Below are 23,618 nucleotides of genomic sequence, written 5' to 3'. Positions count from 1 at the left end.
GTCTTGCACTGTCAACTCCTGACAGTGGGCCCCCTAATCCTGGAGGCTTGCATCTGTCATGAGCACTAGCCAGTCTGGTGATCATAAGGAAACCTTCTTCCTTAAATGGTCCGCTTGCAACCATCACTGCAGCTATATGCTGATCTCCACTGGCACATAAAGCCATATTGAACAGTCTTGAGACTGTAGACTCCAGAGTACGCTGATTAGGGCCATAAATGAACCCCTGCCCAAGGAACCACCTCTAGGGTGGTTACCTTGTTACTCTTTTTATCACATTGTTAATTTTCTATCGCTTTCCTTACTTTCCAAGTTACTTTATGTCCCTGTTTTATTGTAACTGCTATTTCTTCTTATATCACATGTTAATGTTCTAAGTTTTTCTCCTCTTGTCACACCCTGTTAATTGTAAACCGACATGATGCGACTCCCATCGCGAATGCCGGTATATAAAAAATTAAAATAAATAAAATAAATAAATAGGGTGGCCACTATCAAACCGAGCACCTGTAGACAATACCACATGTCAGGCGTATTGTTTCTGTCACTAGTCACACCTGTGCCATCAGCTTCTGAATGCAGCCTTCCGGTGGGAAAACCCTGCCTTGCTTCATGTTGAACCGAACACTGAGATACTCCAGGTGTCTGGGATGGCTGTAGACTGCTCTTGGCCAAGTTTACCACCAAACCTAGATCCTGTAGCAAAGAGATCACCTTGCATGAGACCTGAAGGCTCTCTTCCAGGCTCTTGGCCCAATTCAACCAATTGTCTAAGTACAGGTATACCAGATTGCCATCCTTTCTCAACACTGCGATAACCACCACCATAACTTTGGAAAAGGTTCTGGCATGGGGACCAACCCAAAAGAGAGCTTGAAACTGATGTCACCCCAAAACACAAATTGTTGATACCTCAAGCGGATGGGAATATTAACGTAAACCTCTGACAAATCCAGGGACATCAGAAATTCCCCTGACTGAACTACCATTTTCACTGAGAGTAAGGTTTGCATGCGAAAACGAGTCACCCACAAATGACTGCTGACTCCCTTGATATCTAGGATGGGGACAAAAGGAGCCCTCCTTTTTGGGCATAACAAAATAAATGGAATATCAGCCTATATTTTCTTGAGACCTGGGCACTGGAACTACATCCTGCAGGTTGAGGAGCCTAGACAATGTCCACTCCTCTGTGGAGAGTTGCAGGGAGACACATTGAAAACGTCCCAAGGAACACTGAGAAACTCCAGAGTAAAACCATCTCTTATCACTTCCGGAATCCACTAGTCTGACGTGATCTCGATCCACCTCCGATAAAGAGATAGGCAACCCCCTATCTCCTGTTTCCAGGGTGGGTTGGCACACCTTCATTGAGAGGCTCGAGGGGCACCAATACCAGAGCCTGCGCCCCTCCTGGGCTGCCTGGGATAAAAGGGCTGAGACCTACCCAAAGGCTGAGCCCTCTGGGAAGCTGCTCCTCTGTAGGGTCGAAACTGTCTGAAACCCCCAAGCACAAACTCTCGTGCAGAAGTAGCATGGCATCTGCTTCTTATCCTCTGGTAATCAAGGAACCTGTGCCTCACCCCACTTATTAGCCATTTCTTCCAGCTCACTCCCAAATAAGAGTGATCCTTTAAAAGGCAATTTTGTAATATTAGACTGTGAAATTGTATCGCCAACCAATTCCTGAGCCATAGCTGACACCCGGCCACTATTACCAAAGCCACCCCTCTGGACAAAGTGCAGACCAGGTCGCAGCCTGCATCTGCCATATAGGTGGCTGCCAGTTCCATCAGTGCCTCGGAATTCTCACCAGATTCATCAACTTCCTGAGAGAGAAGTAAAGAATGAGCCACCAGGGAGCAACAAGAAGCTATCTGTAAATTCATTGCTATCATTTCAAAAGCCTGCTTAAGGATGGCCTCAATTCTTCTATCTTGTGCATCCTTCTATGCCACTCCCCCTTCTACAGGGATAGTCATCCACTTGGTGATGGCACACACAAGTACATCCTCTTTCGGAAAGCACAATTGCTCTCTTGCAGCTGGATCCAGGGGGTACAACCCTTCCAAGGTTCAACCACCTTTAAGATTCCAGGGCGCCCCCATACAAGATCAATCTATTCTTGAATAGCCTCCATAATACGGAATAAACACACAAGGTTTTATGCAAAGAAATAAAAAATGGGATCTTTCTTTGGCTCAGACATGGAATCAGCTCCTGGTACCCCCAGCATCTTCAATATCTGGGACAACAGCGCTGGCAACGCACCTCTATGAAAGAAATGCAAATAGTTCTATATGGCTCCAGCCCTGAAGGAATTTCCCCAACCTACACAGAACAACCACCTTTCCATAGACTTAAGGATGGAATCCACGACACAAATATTAAAAAAGAAACTAAAAACATGGCTCTTTCAGAAAGTCTTTACATCACCTTGAACACTATCAGAGAATAACACTACCACCCATCCACGAGTTCTGATTTTAACCATAAAGTTACTAATTTACATGTTAAATGTTAAATACATTTTACAAAGAAATGCTTATAAACTCAAAAGTTCCTAATATTTATGTTAAGCTACTTCATACAAGAAACAATCATAATAAGTGAACCATACTCTTAATAATAAATATACCATGTTATGTTATTTCCCTTTATAATTACTCCCTTGTTTTAATGTTAACAGCTTCACTTGTTCTCTGTAAACAGAATTGATATCTTGTGTTGAATGTCTGTATATAAAAACAAATAAATAAATAAATAAATAAATAAATAAATAAATAAGGATCAGCTTCATCATCTTTTCCTTCCAGGTCACTATCAGCGTGACATGCAGCAGGTCTAAATGTACTAAGAAGCTTACCCTCAGCACAAAGCGTATGGGAATCTGCAGCCTGCGATCCTGAAATAAGATTGGCCAAGGCCAACGACTGTCTGAAGAAAGGACTGCAGCCCTTGAAAAAATTCCACCCAAGAAAAGGCAGAGGGATCCATTCCAAAACCAGGGGCATCAGCCCTGTGCCCACTGAACTACCTTCCCCCACTGACGAACCAGTTAGGGGAGCCCCAATTCCAGGCAAAACCTCTGGCAACTCTTTTTTCATTCCCACATCATGCTGGGAAGGACTGGGCTTAGCAAAATCATACGGAGACAAGTCTCCCTGAGCCACCAAACAATGCTGACACAAGTTAGAGTTGACGCCAGGCTGAGATGCTTGAATATAGCAAGCAGAACAAAGGGTAAGGTGCTTAGTCTTCTTTTGCTATTGGCACAAAGGTCAATTGACAGTATGCGCTAAACAGGCATCTGAGAATTGTGCGCCCAACTGTGCTTGCAATAGGCACCTGTAAAAAATAGGTACTCAAAAATTAGGCACCCAATAAACTATTCAGCTAGATACCCAATTTGTGCATCCGTCTAGGTGCCCTGAAGCACACAACTGAGCGCCCAGATAGGCATCCCTATGCGCCCAACTGAGCGCACAGCTAGACGCACAACCGGGCACGTAAGTGCGAACTGACATACCTGAAGAGGGCAGAGAAAAAGGCCTGCAAACACTGCTGCGGCCTAACCTGCAGCAATCTAAGCCTGAAAGCAGGGCCTAGCCCAGAAGTCTGCTCAAGCTGCCTGAGTGTTTGTTTTTTTGTTTTGTTTTTTTTTACAGCTAAGTGTATGCCAGCAAAAACCAGCTACTGGACACCAAGGCACTCATTTGAGGGAAGGATACAAAGAAATCACATCAGGAAACTTGACCTAGGGAGAACCATAAGGTATCACCACAGGAGAGCAGGGCAATAAACTTTTCTTTTTTTTTCTCCTTCTATAAAATCTTAGCACAAATTACTGTGAACCTGGAAGATATAGTAGGCCAGATTGACAAACTAAACAGAGCCATCTCCATAACTGGACCTAAACTCTATAACTCACTACCAGAATACCTAAGTTCACAAATCAATACCAAAACATATAAAAAAGAACTCAAAACATGGCTCTTCAGGCAAGCATTCAAAGACAGAATCGGTTAATTACACACACCATAATCAACCCCTGACAGTTAAATAATATCTCTGACAATTATATAACGGATGATACTTGAAGTCGGCTATAATCAACTCGCTGCCGGTGTAATAACCAGACTATATCATTTACCTTACCTGTTACACTGTTTTAGCAGCTGTCCCTTAATTTGGAATATGTTGCTCTATCAGCTGTTCCATAACTTATATTACAAGTTATGGAACAACGTTTTTCTATCAGTTTTCCCAAATTGTAATATGTTTTACCTGTAAACCGGAGTGAAGGCCTCTAGCTAAACTTCGGTATATAAAAGCTTAAAAACAAACAAACAAACAAACAAACAAATAAATAAATAAATAAAGAGAAGCAAATCGCCTGGACCAGATGGCATGCACCCAGAGTTCTGAAGAAACTAAAAAATGGAATTTCACATCTATTAGTTAAAACTTGTAACTATCATTAAAACAATCCATTGTACCTGAAGACAGAAGGGTGGCCAATGTAACCCCCGTATTTAAAAAGGGCTCCAGGGGTAATCTGGGAAACTTTAGACCAGTGAGCCTGACTTCAGCGCCGGAAAAATTAGTGGAAACTATTCTACAGATCAAATTCACAGAGCATATAGAAAGTCATGGTTTAATAGAACAGTCAGCATAGACCGTAAAACAAAATCAAGCTGCGTCCTCATGAAGAACTGTTGGAGAAGGTCCCTGTGCGGGGGGAGGCATAGGGGGCTCACCACGAGAAGCCTCCGCACATTTGGGCCAATCCAGGGCCCCCAGAAGGACTAATCCTCTGTGGTTTTCGATCTTGCGGATGATCTTGCCCAGCAGAGACCACGGAGGGAAGGCGTACAGTAAGTCCTCCTCTGGCCAGGACTAGACAAGGGCATCGATTCCTTGGGAGCGTTGATCTAGTCTGCAAATGAAGAATTGGGGAACCTTCACATTGTGAGCCAATAGGTCAATGGATGGGATGCCCCAGCAATTTACTAGGAGCTAGAAGACTCTGGTCAACAACACCCATTCCCCTGGATCCAGACTCTTCCTGCTGAGACAGTCTGCTCTAACGTTCTCGCGATATGGGAGGCCAAGGTCCTTTGTAGATTTAACTCTGCCCATTCTAAGAGGGTCTATCTCCAAAGATACTTGGTGGCTTCTGGTTCTTCTGTGGCGGTTGATGTAGGCTACCATTGTGCATTGTCCGACATCACGCGGACTGCCTATCCCTGGAGCTTGTGGCTGAACTGCAGACATGCTAATCTGACTGCTCATGCTTCCAGGTGGTTTATGTTCCAGCACCTCTTCCTCATCCTCAGTCCATTGCCCCTGGGTTGTCAATTCCTGACAGTGAGCTTCCCACCCTCGGAGTCTTATGTCCATCGTGAGGACTATCCAGTTCGGTGGGGACATGCTTACACCCTTGCTTAGGTAAACTTCCTGTAGCCATTACTGGAGCCAAGAACATACTTCCATCAGTAAGTGAAGACAAATAGAGTAGTCTTGAGACAGTGGGTTCCAGGGAGCGTTAAAGTGGCTGCATGTGTGCTCTCGCCCAAGGTACTACTTCCAAGGTTGACGCCATCAGGCAGAGGACCTGGAGATAGCTCCACACCCTGGGGCACATTGTGTTCGTCAACCAACACATTTGGTACATCAGTTTCCTTATCCTCGAGGAAGGGAGGAAGACCTTGTTCTGCTTGGTGTCCAACCGGACTCCCAGGTATTCTAAGGACTGGAAGGGTTGAGGCTACTCTTGTCCATGTTCACGACCCAACCAACTTCCTGTAAGAGGGACCTGACCCTGCTGGTCACCTGGAGGCTCTCTTCCAACAACTTTGCCCAGATCAGTCAGTCATCTAAGTAAGGGTGCACCAGGATCCCTTCTTTCCTCAGTGCCGCCGCCACGACCACCATAATTTTGGAGAATGTTCTGGGGGCAGTTGCCAGGCCGAAGGGCAATGCCCGGAACCGATAATGGCGGTCCAGTACCGCAAAGCATAGGAAACGTTGGTGGTCTTGACGGATTGGAATATGAAGGTAGACCTCCAAGAGGTCCAGGAAGGTTAAGAACTCTCCCGGATATACGGCCATTATGTCAGAGCGAAGAGTTTCCATGCGGAAGTCCTGCCTCCAGGACCATCCGAGGCTTTTTTGGCTGTTTTTTTCTCCTTACAGGCTTTTTTTCTCTTCTCTTTCTCTCCTTTACAGGTTTCTCTGCTGCCGAGCCTTCCGGGTCTTGCCCCTCCCCCTCAGTGACACTGCCAGCGTCATCAAGTCCCACGGAGGATAAAGACCCGATAGGGAGCCCGCAGGCGATGTGCCCTCCTGCCTCCAGGACAATCCGAGGCTTTTTTGGCTGTTTTTCCCCCCTTAGAGGCTTTTTTTTCTCTCTCTCTTTCTCTCCCTTACAGGTCTCTCTGCTGCCGAGCCTGCCGAGACTTCCGGGTCTTGCCCCTCCCCGTCTGTGACGCTGCCAGCGTCATCAAGTCCCACAGAGGATAAAGACCCGATAGGGACCCCGCAGGCGCCACACACCGGTGGCGCGCACCGAGGGGGCGCAACAAAGGGGCATGCCCCTTTGTACGCCCCTGAGAAAACGAGGAACCAAATACAACAGCTCCATACGTCTACCAACTTTCAACATGGGCAAGGAAAACGAACCACCACTGGAATATCCAATTTCCATCTGCATGAACAAAGGTAAATATGAGAACAATTACTTAAGAAACAATACCAGGGAAAGAACAAAAAAAGACAACAAAACCCTCATGCAATAATTTGGTACAGATAAAAAAGGACCCTTTTTCTATCTCCAAGACCCCTGCAATAAACAAACTAATCAAGCTAACATTCATCCTAGTAAATGCACATTCAGTTGCAAAAAAATTCCCAATCATCACGGATTTACTGTATGACAATAAGCCAAACTTTGTTGCAATAACGGAATCATGGTTAAAAAGCAGATGTAGTTCTAAAAAACCAAATAGCACACAAAACTTACGAAGTATTTTCAGTCCCCAGAATAAACAAACGTGGAGGAGGTCTCTTACTAATTATTGAAAAAACCTTTAAATGTAAACCTATCCAAATAACACCCCCCCCCCCCCCCCAAAATCATGAAATTGCCATTTTTTATACCAACAATATACAAATATGCCTTATCTACTGCCCACCGAGCCTCCTAGAATTAAATATATCACCACTAATTGAGTTCCTTACCACACACTTAAACATCTCTAGACCAACCATAGTGTTAGGAAATTTTAATCTTCACATGGATGCCCAACCCTTTATCCAACGCATGCCAAGCACTATTAGACGCTATGCAGCATTAGGCTTCTCGTTAATAACAAACCAACCAACACATAAAGCGGGACATTCACTGGATCTCACCTTCATCAACCACAATTATCTAGAACACTGCAAATCTGAATACACACAAATCCCATGGTCAGACCATTTCCTTATTCATTCCGACAAAATTCCTTAAACCCCAAATCAAACAAAATCATAAACCCTTAGAGTTCAAATACAGACCACCTTTTAATACTGAAAAACTAAATGACAAACTAGAAGATAAACTAACAGACATTGATTTCAACAGCAGTTCTGCTACAGAAACATGGTTAGAAACAACCAAAAAAATAGCTGACGAAATAAATCCCATCAAATCGATACAGAAAAATGAAGCAAGACAAAATAACTCCTGGCATAATGCAAAAGTAAAAGATACAAAAAGGACTCAGAGCACTGGAAAGAAAATGGAGAAAACACAAAACATCCGAGAACCTAACTAAATACAGAAAGCATCTAGCTTTCTACAAACAGCTAATACTCAATGTTGAGAGAATATTTCAGCAGTAAAATAGAAAAATTTGCAAATAATCCAAGAACACTATTCTCAATAGTTTCAAACCTTACCAGTGACAAACAGGAATCAATACAAAACCTCCCAGAAACAAAATGTAATGAAATTGCCAAATTTTTTTTCAGTGACAAAATCACTAAATTAAGAGACAAACTTCCAAACACTGCCAACCAAGAAATTAAAATGCAAAAAAGGGATGTCAACCCATGGACATCTTTCACTGAGATATCTGAAATGGAAGTGGAACAGATGCTAAAAAATGTAAACCCCACCCCACACAAAATTGACACAATACCTACAATTGAACTGAAGAAATCAGCTAACAGTCGCCCATACGCTGACTAAAATCATAAACTTATCCCTAGAAAAAGGAACAATGCCAGATATACTGAAAGAAGCCAATAATTAAGAAAAAAACAGCGATCCCCTTATCCTAAACAACTACAGACCAGTATCAAATCTTCCTTTAATAGCTAAACTAATCAAAAAAACAGAAACAGAAAAAACAGAAACAGCTAGCTGAACACCTGGATAACAACAACATACTGTACCCATCTCAACACGGTTTTCGAAAACACTACAGCACTGAGACTCTTCTCCTCTCTCTAACAGATAACATTCTGAGAGGCTTTGATAGTGGTAAACACTATATTCTACTAATGCTTGACCTATCGGCAGCCTTTGACACAGTGAACCATAAAATGCTACTAAATAGACTGGAAGAAATCGGATTACACGGCCAAACATTAAAATGGTTCAGTTCATATCTAAAAAACAGGTTTTTCCAAGTTCAGATCAACACAGTATCAGAAAAAATTAATCTCAAAACAGGAGTTCCACAGGGATCAGCACTATCTGCGACCCTTTTTAACATATACATGCTGCCATTATGCCACCTACTTGCAGGACTAGGAATTATCCACTACATTTACACAGACGACAACCAACTAATTCTACCCATAGATGACACTTTAGAGGAAACATTAAACCTAGCCAACATGTACCTAAGCATTATAAAACAACTACAGACACAAATGGAACTTGTAATTAATATTGATAAAACAGAATTTCTACACTTAGAATGAAAAAATTCTGAAATCAGTCAAACCTCAATAATTCTCAAAGACAACAAGAAAATTGAACTAACTGGAAAAGTACGTAACCTGGGAATAATTATAGACCCTGAACTCAATCTGAAACACCACATATCACTAAAAGTAAAGGAAGGTTATGCAAAGCTCATGGTACTCAGAAAACTTAAACCACTACTAACTCAAAATGACTTCCGAACAATACTACAGCACAGACTACTGCAATGCCCTTATGCTAGGACTACCTAATATGACATTAAGACCACTGCAAATACTTCAGAACACAGCAGCCAGAATACTAACCGGAAAAAGAAGGAGGGACCATATAACTGAAACCCTAGCAGAGTTACATTGGCTACCAATTGAACACAGAATTAAATACAAAACCCTATGTATCATTCACAAACTAATTTATGATGAGAAATCAGATTGGCTAAACACAGCATTACGAGTACACACTCCACACAGGAATCTCCGATCAGCAAATAAAGCACTCCTAACCATTCCATCAGTTAAAACAGCAAGACTGACCCAAGTGAGGGAGAGAGCCCTATCATTAGCAGGACCCATAATCTGGAACACAATGCCTCCGGAGATCAGACTACAAAGTGATCTAAAGACATTCAAGAAAAGTTTAAAAACATGGCTTTTTAAACAAGCATTTTACAAAGAGACAAAAAAGTAAAGAGAAATTATTCAGGAAAAGACAGAAAGGCACAGATACACAGTACGTAGAACGTTACAATAGATTAGTCTATGAACTCTACACCACAAACATACATAACTATAATGCTATGTGTGATAAAACTACCCGTGTAAGTACCTTGGTACAACTGGTCATCAACTACTTCACTAAATGTATAGTACGCTTTTTACCCTCATTAAATATGTGCCTACATGTAAACCGTTGCGATGGTATTTAACTTAGCAACGGCATAGAAAAGTTTTTAAATAAATAAACAAATAAATAAATAAACTTAAATAAATAAATAAATTATCCACAGACGACTGACGCTCTGGAGATCCAGGATGGGTCGGAATGAACCCTCCTTCTTGGGCACGATGAAATAGATGGAATAATGCCTCGTATTTATTTGGGGTATAGGTACCGGTATTATAGCCCTCAGACTGAGGAGCCTGATCAATGAGGATTCCAATGCCAGTTTTTTGTGCTGGGAGTGGCAAGGTGACATCATTAACATGTCCCGAGGGATACTGCGAAATTCCAGAGCATATCCTTCTCATATGATATCCAGAACCAATTTGTCCAACGTGATCATGACCCACCGCTGATAGAAGAGGGATAGTCAGCCTATCTCCTTGTCTAGTGGATGGGATGGCCAAAATTCATTGGGAAGTTCGGGTCAAACCTGACACTGAACCCGTTCCTCTTTTTGGTTGTCGGCTTCAAAAGGACAGACTTTCCCGAGGGCCGAGATGTCTGAAATGATGAGTTTATGTAGGGCCAGAAGCACTGGGAGCCCCTGGCCCAACCCCTCATGGGAGAGGGGCACTGTGACCTCTTTTTCTTATCTTCCGGTAGCAGAGGCACTGGAGATTCAATCCTCTTACTAGCCAGCTGACCAGTTTCGCAACCATAGCTGTCTTCTGGCCGCCACCACTCTGCCTCTCTCAAGAGAAGCAGACACAAACGAGCCACCAGGGCACAACAGGAAGCCATTGCAGTGTCATTGCTATCGCGTCAAAGGCTTGTTTAAGGATGGATTCCAACCACCTATCGTGAGCATCCTTCAAGGCTGCTCCTCTCTCTACTGGGATAGTTGCTTGCTTCGAGACGAGGCAGACAAGGGTGTCCACTTTCGGGAAATGCAGGCGTTCTTTGGGCCGCTGGGTCCAAAGCATACAAGGCCTCCAAGGCCCAACCTCCTTTAAAACTGGCTTACAGGGCGTACAATTCCAGGTCAATCAACTCGTGGATGGCTTCCAGCATCGGGAAATAGCAAGAGGCTTTCCATAGAGGCACCAGGATGGGATTCTTCTTTGGTTCCAACATAGGGTCCCATACCAGGAACTCCCAGAGTCTTCAGGGTCTGTGAGACCAAAGCCGGTAATTCATCTGTGTGGAACAACCGTAGCATGGTCCAGTATGGCTCCTGGCCTGGAGGGATTTCCCCGTCCTCTAATAAGACTGAATCCCCTTCGTTGTCCGTGGTGTCTGGGTCGCTGTCAGGGATACCCCTTGGTGAGGCAAGGCATGTCCCAAGGCATGCTGATAGGGTGAGGCCTTTCTAGCTGGGGCACAGACCGGGCAGGGGCAGTAGCTGACTGCACCTGAACAAAGGCTTGAAAGGCCCTGAAAGAATTCCAACCAAGAGCAGGTCACTGGATCCATACTTAGCCCAGGAGGAAGTGGGGTAGGGCCTGCTGAATTGTCCTCTCCTGGGGAGGATGCAGCCCTGGAATTGCTCAGGTTCGGGGTTGCTACCAGATAAGGTTGTGGCTGACCCAATTCTCCGACTGGGAGGGGCCAGACTTGGAAAAGTTCTGAGAGTCCAGTCCTCCCTGGGCTTCCTCACAGTGCTGAGACAGGAAGGATTCTAGGTCAGACTGTACAGCCATAATATGGCAGGCAGCACAAAGGGACTGTCATTTGTGCTTCTTTATTGCCGGAGCCATAGTACTCTGTAGCTTGTGCGTTCAGCCAGTTAGCACCTCTTGAGCAAGCACAAACTCACCTCATCGCGCCTAAGTCTAAGCGTCCGGTTTGCTTATGCACCCTGGGATGTGCATGGTTATACGCACAGGTGTGCGCGCACTTACGTGTGTGTTAGGCGCACAAAGGGCCAGCCCGCACCGCGCATGGAGGGAAATGGTGCCATCCCAGACTGCACGCATGATGGCGCTGCCGTGGCCAGCCACATGGAGTGCCAACCGAGCCTGAAGCGGGGCCTAGCCCATCAGGGGGCCGCTCGGAAACCCCTTTCCCCTGTCCTAACGGGATCGAGAACGACGACGGTACAGCGCGCCAAAGCAAGGAGACCTGACTTATCGAAGCCCTCCACGTCTCTGAATAGGAGATGTTCTTCTCTACTTACCTGGGCTCAGCTCTTACTATTTCTGTACAGAGACGGTCTTTGGCTGAGGGGGGAGAGGGCTTAGGCTACCTCCACTGCATTCGGCTTCCTGTACCCGCTGCCTTTCAGCTGCTTCAGCAGCAAAGTCCACGCCGGGAACAGACTACCGGACCAAGGAACATCTCTGAGGGATGTCGGAAATCACCTCAGAAATTCTCAACTGGGGGAGGGACCCTTAGGTATCACCGCAGGAGAGCGGGGCTCGATCTTTCTCCCAATTTAGAGGTAAATGTAAAATTTCTTCTTCTTCTTCCAAGTAGCACTGCAATCCCGCTAAACACTGCTGATGGTGTGGGGATAATACATCCACAACTGCTAGAAGACTGAGAGATACTGAATGGCTGAGGTCACTGCAGGGGTATATCTAGGGTGACATCAGCTTTGAAACCTGACTCCATCTCCATCTGTTAGCAGGGGAGCACATAACCCATTGGTCCTGAGTCCATCTGGCTACACACTAGGAAAGCACATCCACCATCTGCTGGAGATGGAGAATACTAGCAGGCTGATGTCAGTGCAGGGGTATATATACTGTGACATCAGCTTTTCTCCGCCTCCATCTGCTGGTAGAGGTGCATAACCCACTGGTCGTAGATTCACCTATGTGATTGCTAAGAAAATGGAGCTTTAAATAAAACAAAACTCAGGGTTCTAAAAAAAAAAAAAAAAAAAAGTACCACCAATTCACCTGGCTCCTCTTTCAATCAAACACGAACCTCTCTAACATAACAGCAGCAGCTTAGTAAGCTTGTGCAAGGTGCCAGATTATCAGCACTGAAAAGAAGTGAAGTCATCCATGTATCCACATACTAGCAGGGCAAGCTTTCCCACACTGCCCTGCTTTGCTGAGATTGCTGGTAATAGTGCCAGTTAATGCCAAACTGTGATGACAAATTTATTTTAATGTGGGTACTTCCACTGGGAAATAGATTCATATGGACTCACACTACCAATTAATTTCACACAGGTCACCAAACTGTTTTCAGATGGTAACAGCATTTGATTACCACCGACCTGAACTGAATTTGAATCTGTGAGCTAGAAGCAACAGGCTCAGTAATCCTGTACTAATTTCCTAAAGCCATCCAGTCCTTTTACCTTGAGAAATTCTGCTTCACTTTGAGGCTGAAGATTAGAAGACAAGTTTCCTCTGAGGTGAAGCTGCTGGTGCTGCTTTTGAGTTGGCAGAGGCTCACCCTTGTTTTGGCACTCTTTCCCCTCCCTCTCACCCATCCAGGACCAAATGCATCATGGCTGCAGTGCACCCACCTCTCATATACGTCTGTAGGACCACGCAGCCCATGGCTATGAAAGAGGAGGAGAACAGAGCTGGTTCCAACACTTTTGGATGTGTGTGGAATATAAATATTTTTAAATTAACTAATTAAACAAATTTTTCATTTAAGCTGTATCCTCTAAATGCTTTCCAGTACTTCCAACTCCTCCCTCTCCTATATAAAGGCATAATTCTGTATTATTAATATACTGCACCACAGGAAGACGTTTCTACAAAGATGAGCAGATAATGCTCTACTGACTAACCACATGTATGCCATAAGGATTCAAGTCCCTTACTTGGATGTACAGAAATTGCATTATAAATATTTGGAAAAATTTGCTTGACTTGCTTTAGATACGCTTATTTTACCATTCTCTGTACTGAAGCTAGAAAAATTAGTCCCCATGACCCCCGTGGCCCATATGCAGACTCCCTTATAAATGAATCCATAAACTCTAAACATTCTGAGGACAAGCACCTTAAATCCTGTCAAAACTTATCAAAAGGTATGGGTTTATATACACTTCAAGATCCATATTCAGCACCATTTATCCGACTAAATTCGGATTTAGCCCAACAAATGGCAGAATTGTAAAAATCCCGCCATGCTGACCAGCCCTGAGTTAGCCAGATAACTGTTTACTTGGATAACTTTGTTAACTGGCCATCGGCTGAATAAGGACCTCTGTTTCAAAGAAAATAATCTATACATCACAAGATTTGATTGAGGGGTATTCTACTACCTGAGTGCCTTTCCTGAATGTTAAACAACCTGACAATGTAGATGACGACATATCCACTCTTTTTTTTAATTTTATTAAATTTTAGTTATTTATTCATTTTTCCTTGTTCAGACATATTGGAGGAAGTGTTAATGTGCTTGATTTTGTATTTTGTATTTTATTGCCTGTTTATTATTTATATAAGCAAAAACAAATAAAATGAATATTAAAAAATGCCAACATGCTACTGAAACACATCTCTACTAACTTAGGACTGTAGAATTTATATTCAATTTAAGTGCATGCAGAGACCTAGCAGGCACAGGCTTTAGTTTAATTTCAAACATCATTATCAAGCATCTTACCTGTGAGATCTTTAGCTAAGTCTGGATGGTTCATTAAACAATGACTGGCAAATTTTACACATTCTAACCGCACAGGAACATGAATATCATTAAACCTAGAAGGGGGAGAATGAAAAATTAGCTCTAAGAAACTCTTCATATATGCATTGCAACCTCCCTCCCTCTATATTCAATTTTTTTTATGCAGATACACACATTTTTAAGTTGCATTCTGTAAACTTCACTGAAACCAAATAGGAAGGTATGACAGAAGTCCAAAGTCCTCCTTTTTTCTTCTGCCCAGACTAAAACTCCAACTAGGGGCTCTCCATAACAGTAAACCTCATCAAGCTCTTCTGGAAATAAACAAAAAGCAATGTTCATAGAGTAAAAGGTCTGCCTTTTTTATACCTTGTACCGCACTCTGATCTCAGGCAAGACGTGCTTTACGATGTTAACATTGCAGAAATTTATATTACAAGCAGTAACCTCTGGGGTAGAGGGACTGGCCATCAGCTATGACATGACCACATGCTGCTTTGCTCTAAGTGTAAACAACCCCCCCCCCCCTTAAAAAAAAACAAAACCTCTAAATGGGAAAAGCAGGAAACCTTTAATGAGGATTCTTCTGGCTGCTGCCTTCACTACCATCTGACCCATAAACAAGTCCAATAAAGAGAACTTAAAGGTGCAGACCATGAAGGTGCCCAAATGTTATAACATTTAAATTGATCCAAACCTCTTTGATACAACAGCTTACAATTATAGACATAAAATCTCTCTACAAAGTATTTAAAATAATATCACAAGCTAGAACAGTGTTTCTCAATTTTGTTTGATGCCAGGGACCGGTTGGTTGCCTTTAATAAAACTGAGATAAATTGACTGGCTGAAGAGCGGGAGAGGGAGGGTTAGGTCTCAACCACTCAGTGTCTTGCTTGTAAAAATATAATTCATAGGAGGGTGTCAAAAAGGGCAGCAGGCAGATCCATTATTCCTTGTAGTTACCCCCTAGATTTGTAGTTCCAATTTGCTAAGCATTTTTGGAAGTCAAAAATGTGCAGGTAACAACTTTTCAATTCTTTTTTTTTGTTTGTTTGTTTTAAATCAAATCAAACTGTAATTAAACTAATTGTTAATGGAAAAGGGAAATCTTCTTTCTTTTATTTGAATTATTAAAAATTAAAAAAATTACTTTCAGTGCTCTTAGCAAAAACATTATGAAAACCACTAATAAGTTAATAGTATTAACTGTGCCATAAGGCCTCTCTTTCCTGACCATCTTAGCCCTCACCTCAGGGGGGGCTCCAGCTCCCTGGTGAGCTCTCAGAACTGGTTCCTCCCTTCTTCCCTTTGGGACCACAGCTGGTTGCCATGTCAACCAAGGCACATCCCCTCCCTCTCCCTGAGCCTGCTATTCCTCAAGCTACCATGTTAAGATGATTCCTTTCAGCTTTCCTCCTCCTCCTCCACAACATGGAAAGAGATAAAAGCATACAGGAGCCGATGCAAAAAAAAAAAAAAAAAACAGCGCGGAAAACAGGTGCTCAGTGTTGAGCACCTGCTTTCCTAATGCGCACCCAGCACTTCTTCTGGTCCCGAGATTAAATATTTAAATGAGGGGGCATGCTGCCAAGGACGCACTAGGGACAAACATGCGCCCCTAGCGACTCCTTGGCAGTGGGCACCCAGAAAAGGTGGCTGTCAGTGGGTTAGGAAAACGGACGCTCAGTTTTACAAGCGTTTGTGCACAGCCACAGGTCAGGGAAATGGACGCTCGTTAACTTAACGTCCCTTTTCCTAACCTGACTGCTAGCACATTTTTTTTTTAAACCTTTTGGTTCCTCCAATTTAATATCGCCACAATATTTAGTCGAAGGATGTACAGAAAAGCAGTATTTTCTGGTTTTCTGTACACTTTTTTGGGCTGCTCAGAAATTAACGCCTGATCTGGGCAGGCATTAATTTCTGAGCGTAAAAATGTTGTCAGACACTTTTTTTTGGGATCTGGGGAGAATAGCTATTAGCCTAATCAACATGCATCTGCATGTGATGAGCACTATTAGTTTCACATGGGGGTATGGATGTGCATTTTGGACGCACTAATCCCCTTATAGCATATGGGGTTGTGGATGTGCATCCAAAACGAGTGTCCAACCGAGGGATAATTGCAGTAGCCCCTTAGTATGCATTAACTATGGCAAACAGCTTCCATGATTCATGAAGTAAGTAGGTTCCCTCACCGTCCAAGGAAACACTGCCAAAGAGGCCGATTCTGAGTTGCCAGATCTGAGTCTTTGGAGCCAAATAACTTAGCCAGGAGTCGTACAACAGCTAACCGTTCTTCTCCATCATTACTCTGAAGAATATTCAAAAGGATGGGTGTGATTAAGGAGAAGTCAGAAAACAGAGACATTACACATGACATTTACTATACCATCCAACAGCTGGCTGTACATCTGTTAATATTGTCCATTAGAATCTGTATACCATAATTATTTTCATTCAGCGCTTATACAAAATTTAGCAAGTTTCAAGGGAGCAACCCTTGTAGTCTCTCATCCAAAGACTGTCACTGTAGTAGTTTGGTATATAAATGGAAAAAAATGAATACTACTTTTAAATAATCCTAGCAAATCCAGAGAAAGTGCTTCATACAAATTACTAGGTTAGATTATGTCCAATTTAAAGATTGTAGAGTAATAGGAGAAGACTTTTTGGTAACATTTTTTTCTATAAGAGACTAAGCGGTGCAATCTTACATTAGGCTCAGAGACCAAGGCTAGTGAGTGGAGGATGATCTTAATGTAGTTCCAAATAGTTCTATCTTTACAATATTTATTTATTTATTTAAAAAATGTTTGTATACCGCTTTTACAAACTATGTTTAATCAAAACGGTTTACATAAAAATTTTTCAAAAGAATATCCTTGAATGTGTCTGTAGAACCATCAGCCTGAACCTAGTACAGCAAGGTGAGGGGACAAAGGATCACTTGCAGAGCACTCCACCAGACACCTGACGTCGTGGTGGCTGGTGGAGTGCTACAGCACCTACCACCACTCATTAACTGTGTGACTTGGGGGAGGTTGTGTAAACTCCCTGAGCTCAAAATTATTTTTTTTTATTTTTAGGGCAGGTCTCAAAAGATGACAAGAAACAAGGTCACTTCACCCATCTATCCCCACCTGCAACCAGCAGAGTGGGGCCTGTGAACCTGTACCATTCACAAACCCTGCCCCCCTCCTCCTGGAGCAGGCTTCCTGTTATATCAGAAACTTGCACAGAGGACCAGGACCTGTGAGCATATAGTGACTCAGGCCCAGCTCTGACTGCTGCTACAGTTGCCACTGCATTCCTACTTTGGGAAAGCTGGGAGAAGTGGATGAGGAAGGAAAGATTTGCTGACCTGTTTGATTGTTGATTGGGATTGTGTGAATTGTCACATGTTAAAAGTGTTAAAATAAGGGTATAGCAAATGTTGCTTACCTGTAACAGGTGTTCTCACAGGACAGCAAGATGTTATTTATTTTTATTTATTTAAGGTTTTTATATACCGGCAATCATGAAAACATATCTTGCTGGTTTACATAAAACAGGGGTGCAGTATATACATCAAACTGGAACAGTGGTGATCGAAGGTGCAGTTACATTTAACAGGGGTAGCAGAACTGGGAGAAGGATGTTAGTCCTCACATATGGGTGACATCATCAGGATGGAGCCCAATCACGGAAAACTTCTGTCAAAGTTTCCAGAACTTTGACTGGCCCCTACTGGGCATGCCCAGCATGGCACTAACCCTGCAGCCAGCAGGGGTCCCCCTTCAGTCTTATTTGAAAGCTACAGGCAATGCCGAAAAATAAAACAACAAAACGTTACGAACCCAACACCGCGAGGCGGTGGGTGGGTTTCGTGAGGACTAACATCCTGCTGTCCTGTGAGAACACCTGTTACAAGTAAGCAACACTTGCTCTCTCACAGGACAAGCAGGATGGACATCCTCAGCTCGGGTGAGTACCCGATTTTTTGGGGATCAGAAAGTACCGGGTATAGAACCCTAGGCTTTGCTGCGAGTACAGAACGGGTTCTATTGCTCTTGACTGGAGAAGGAGGGATACCTCTTGTTCCAGAAGAATGGAGTGGTCGGATGTTCTCCACGTCTGAAGAGGTGGGAAGTCCGATGGCAGGGCGAGAAAGTTCAGATGGAAACCCTGAGCAATGATTGCCAATACCCACTGGTCGGTTGTGATTGACTGCCACATGTTGAGAAAGTGGCACAATCGACCTCCTACTGGTATGTTTGGAAGAGGAATCTGGCTGCTGCTCTCCAAGCAGAAGTCAAAAACCTGAAGCAGGTCCTGGCTGGGGAGCTGCTTGTGGTTTCTGCTTTCAGACTTGCAAGGTTGAGGTTTCTGATAAGGTCTCGTAGTACGGGACCTTGCTGGTGGTGGGTAGGCCTTCCTTGGATGGTAGAAAGACTTCTTTGAGTCCTTCCTGAAGGGCTGTCTTGAGGAGAAGTCTGAAGGCATCGAAGAGAGCTGTTTAAGAGTCTCATGATGGTCTTTTAATTCAGCCACCATTCGTTGAATCTGTTCACCAAACAGATTATCTCCCACACACGGCAGGTTGGACAACCGGTCTTGCACTTCTGGACGAAGTTCAGAAGATTTAAGCCAGCACTCAAAGAAGTCAAATAACTCTGGTAGAGGTGTCGAATATGTCATAAGATGTTCGAATCTCATGTTTTCCTGCCTCAAAACCTTTGTTAACAAGGGTTTGTAGCTGGTCTTGGAATTGTTCAGGCAGGGACTCAGATAGATCCTGTATCTGTTTAAAGATGACCCTATTATATTGGGTCATATAAAGCTGGTAGGCAGCAATTCTGGAGATGAGCATGGCTCCTTGGAACACTCGTCGACCAATGTTGTCTAGGAACTTTTGTTCCTTAGCAAGTGGGGTGGATGAGTAAGGTTTCGATCTTTTCGCCTTTTTCTGAGCTGACTCTACCACAGCTGAGTGGTGGTCAAGCTGGGAGTTTTGAAAACATGGGGCTGACTGAACTAAGTAAGTAGTGTCAGCCTTCCTGTGAACTGGAGCAATTGACCCAGGATTTTCCCAGTTCTTTTTGAGAAGATCAAGAAGTACTTGATGAATGGGAATGGAGGTGATTACCTTGGGGGCATCCAGAAATTGGAGTAACTCCATCATTTGGTGCCTGTCATCCTGTTCCGTCTGAAGTTGAAAAGGAACCAACTCAGACATTTCCTTCACAAAATTTATGAATGAGAGGTCCTCTGGAAGAGAACGCTTTCTACTTTCAGTAGGAGAAGGTGGTTAAGGTAAGTCATCGGTGTCTGTTGAAGTATCATCACCCCAAGTATCATAAGGATCAGCAGACTATCCTGTAGGACAAGAAGGGGGTTGGATACCTGAAGGCCCCGGGCGAGGCTCTGAAAAAAATCGAAGGAATCGCCGGAGGCATCGGTGCAGGCATAGATGGCGCCGATGGACGTATCAGCACCGATGGATGAATCTGTGGCGAGGGACGTATTGGCATCAATGGCTGAGGTAAAACTCCCAATGGAGGAACGTGGAACGGTGTTTCTCCTCCCGATGAAGCCGCCCTCGGGGAGGGCATCGGAACCATAGGAGACCCTGGATCTATCGGTGGAAGGGCAGCCATCAGCGCCTCCATCCTGGACAGCAGCGGTGCCAGCACTGCCAGAATCGGGTCGATGACAGGTTCCACTATCAGTGCTGGCGTCGGTGCCGCAGGAACCTGGAGACATTGCATCGCCTTGTCGATGGCCTCCTGAACCAGCCGGTCCAGTTCTTCTCGGAGACCTGGAACAAGCAGCCCCGGCTCCGGAACAGAAGAGGGAGGCAGAGGCACAGCCAGAGGGACCACCTTTACAGGCGGAATCGCGGCTCCCAAACCCCGATCGGGTGAGGGTGGCCTCGATGACCCGGTCGCAGGAATGGTCGGTGCCTTTCCTGGACGGGGCTTCTTCGACAGTGGCTCAGACTGTGGCGAGGTCGATGACTTCGCTCCCTCGACGGTCCGAGTCTTGTGATGTCGATGACTGTCTCTCCCTGCGATCCCCTCAATCCTGAGGGGGAGTAGCGGGTGTCGATGGCTGTGAAGACATCAATGGTGGTCGGTCACCGGTCGGTGCTGGCGCGAAGTCGACTGTGCTGGTTCCGATGACGTCGATGCAATGGACGGAGTCGGGGTCTGAGCACGGAAGAGGAGTTCCATCTTCTCCATTCTGGCTTTGCGACCTTTTGGTGTCACGAGAGCACATTCGGTGCAAGTCAGGACATCATGCTCATGGCCTATACACATTACACAGACTCCATGGGGGTCTGTGACAGACATGGTGCGAGTACAGTCCGGGCACCGATGGAACCCTGACGCCATGGCCATTGAAAAAAATCGAGCCGTAGTACAGTCAACGGCCAGTGGGCCGCAAGGGCCAAACTTGACGGTAATCGACGGAAAAACAGAGAAAAACTTACTGAAGTACCGCGGTCGAAGAAAAGTTAGAGGAGGGACCCCTGTGGGGCAATTTAACTTTAAATAATTCCGTGAGGAAAATTCCTGTCAGGAATCACTTTAGAGCTCCTAAACCGTGAGGCTACTGCTGCGCAGAAAAAAGAAGACTGAAGGAGGACCCCCTGCTGGCTGCAGGGTTGGTGCCATGCTGGGCATGCCCAAGAGGGGCCAAAGTTCTGGAAACTTTGACAGAAGTTTTCCGTGATTGGGCTCCATCCTGATGATGCCACCCATATGTGAGGACTACCATCCTGCTTGTTCTGTGAGAAACTGGATATACCGTAAGTTTGGACTGCACTCTGAGAGCAAGGACAGTATAACCAAGTGTCAGATTGGGGGCCCCTCTAAGTATAAGTCACACAGTATTCAGAATGCCAAACAGGGCTTTATTAAAAATATATGCTCAGCAGAAATACATGTATGTCCTGACTTACACATTGCAGAATTTAACACCATACACAGGTTCTCTTCCTTTACATGCATAGCAGATAAAATCCTAACAGCACCAGGAGAGGAAACAAGGGAAAGGGAAGGGGGCCCTGGATGCATTATTATAATACTTTATAGAAAAATTTGCTGGGAGGCACAAAAACATAATATTGCCACAGTATAGATTAGGAACACACCAAAAGGCCCACATTGCAAACAGGCAACTAACACCACAAAACAGGTGATCTTTCTAAAAAAAATTACCATCTTTGTTCACACCTGTGGACATCCTGAAAGCAGTGTTACATGGGCTATTAGTGGAAGTATTGCATTTACCCCAAGCTTGTAATGAGTACCATAGGAGTGAACCAGACATTGCCCGTCTTTCCATGTGAGGAACTCTTCAAAGGAAGTCCTTGCATGTGCTGTGTTCCTATACTTTATATCTATTTTTTCATTCATCACTAATACTGTCTACCATCTTCATTATCCAGCTACAGTAAATTACAGATTTTAGCCATGAGATAATGGAGCCACATGTGTGATAATGATCCCACAGTAAGAGGGCTGCTCAGTTGTCATGCTGGAATTGCTGGCACACTAACATACTAGGACTAGCGTTGTGTGCACACTGTAAAGGCCCCACTCACAAGAATCTTTACTCTGTTGCTGGGATAAACAGTGAAGCGGATGCATATAGATAATCTCTGTAGGCACTACATTATAGTAGATCAGATCTTAACTGGTAGTTTTCTTACAGTCATATAACATAGAATGCCTTAAAACAGAGCATGCAAGAATGTAAATATTACATGGTCTTACCCTGCATCTGACAAAGTGGATTCTGCCTCAAAGCTTATACCTTAATAGTCTATAAGGTGCCACCCATCTCACGTCATTTTTACCCAGCAGTCATCCATCTTCATATCTCCCCTCTCCAAATTCCTGACAAATAGCTGAGGACTGCAGGATATAGGTGTTATGGGTGGCCCCCAAGAAGTTCGCTATCACAGTAAGGATGCACATATGTGCATCACGCACAGCCTGCATACATAGTGGAAGAGCTTGCAGTTGTCCTAGTATTCGTTCCTCTCATGGGGTGGAATAAGAGCCACATGTGTGCAGTCTATGACACCCAAAACATTAAGGAACTGTGCTACAACACAGAAATCCATCTTCACAGTCTCCAATTCATGTCTCTGTGAAGGAAATCTGACATATTAACTAACATGGACGTGCAAGGCTTGGAACACCTGCTGCAAAGACCTTGAAAAGCTTGTTTGTAACATGCTCCCTACAACACTGACAGTTGTTTGGAGGGAGCCAGAAGCCAGGAAATGCCGTGAGCTCAACAATTTCATTAGGCCTGGAATGGTATGGGACCTGGCTGTGACAGGATCCAGATCTTTTAGCTCTTCATATAATGCCATGAAGGCCTATGAGCTTAATCAATACCTCATTACCTCCTCCTGAGGAAGAACAAACAATGTAGAGTAAGGATTTGAAATATTTGCTCCCACCCGGCACAGCATCGCTTCTTACATGGTGCAAGACCCCCAGCTTCCTGAAGGCCCACCTGCCCTAGTGGCTCATCCACCTCTGTCCTCCAGGGATTCTCACTTGTGTTGGTTCACTTCTCTCTGCTGCAAAGTGGCCAAAAGCAGACAAATCTAGCCAAACATTTTGACAGGAAGTAACCACACCAGCAAGGTCTTTTTATTTATTTGTCTGGAACTCAGTAGACTTGTCAGAAATGTGTGAACCATAAAGTAATGTGAAATAAAAGCAAGTTTCATATATTTTATGTCTGGACACAAAACAAAGATTCCTGAGTTATTTTTCCCAAAATCTGCAAGATTTCCTGTTTTAGAACACATTATTATATTGTGCAAAGCGGTAAACCTCCTTCATCAGCATATTTTGCATCTGTTTTGCTTATTCTCATAAAAACTAGTGGAAACGTTTTTAACACATGATGCACTATTTTTTCGCAAAAAAACAAATACCCAATTTCATGATAAATTTTTAACGCATGAAAAGGCTACGTTTCATGCGTTAATGTCCTATCACAGCTTAGTGAATGAGCCCTTAAGTTTGTACCTGAGGAAATGTAAGGTGAAGTGATTTGCCCAAGGTCACAAGTAGTGTCAGTGGAATTTGAACACTGGTTTCCCTGGTTCTCAGCTAGCTGCTCTAACTACTAGGCTATT

At 44.0% G+C, this 23,618-nt stretch overlaps 1 protein-coding gene across 2 annotated transcripts in view; it reads right to left on the bottom strand.

Moving 5' to 3' along the window:
• PDS5A (PDS5 cohesin associated factor A) overlaps positions 1-23,618 on the bottom strand; it is a 734,756-nt gene that overhangs the window by 514,974 nt on the left and 196,164 nt on the right. For both annotated transcript variants that reach the window (XM_029589173.1, XM_029589180.1), the window contains exons 9-10: positions 16,666-16,781; positions 14,444-14,538 (exon numbers count right to left, since the gene is read on the bottom strand). In XM_029589173.1, the coding sequence (XP_029445033.1) occupies positions 14,444-14,538; positions 16,666-16,781 (211 nt within the window). The remainder of the gene's footprint in view (positions 1-14,443; positions 14,539-16,665; positions 16,782-23,618) is intronic.

Source organism: Rhinatrema bivittatum, chromosome 1 (assembly GCF_901001135.1).
Source record: "Rhinatrema bivittatum chromosome 1, aRhiBiv1.1, whole genome shotgun sequence".
NCBI classification, from domain to species: domain Eukaryota; kingdom Metazoa; phylum Chordata; class Amphibia; order Gymnophiona; family Rhinatrematidae; genus Rhinatrema; species Rhinatrema bivittatum.
Note: the sequence above shows the minus strand (reverse complement) of the source record. Positions and strands in the feature narration are given on the sequence as shown.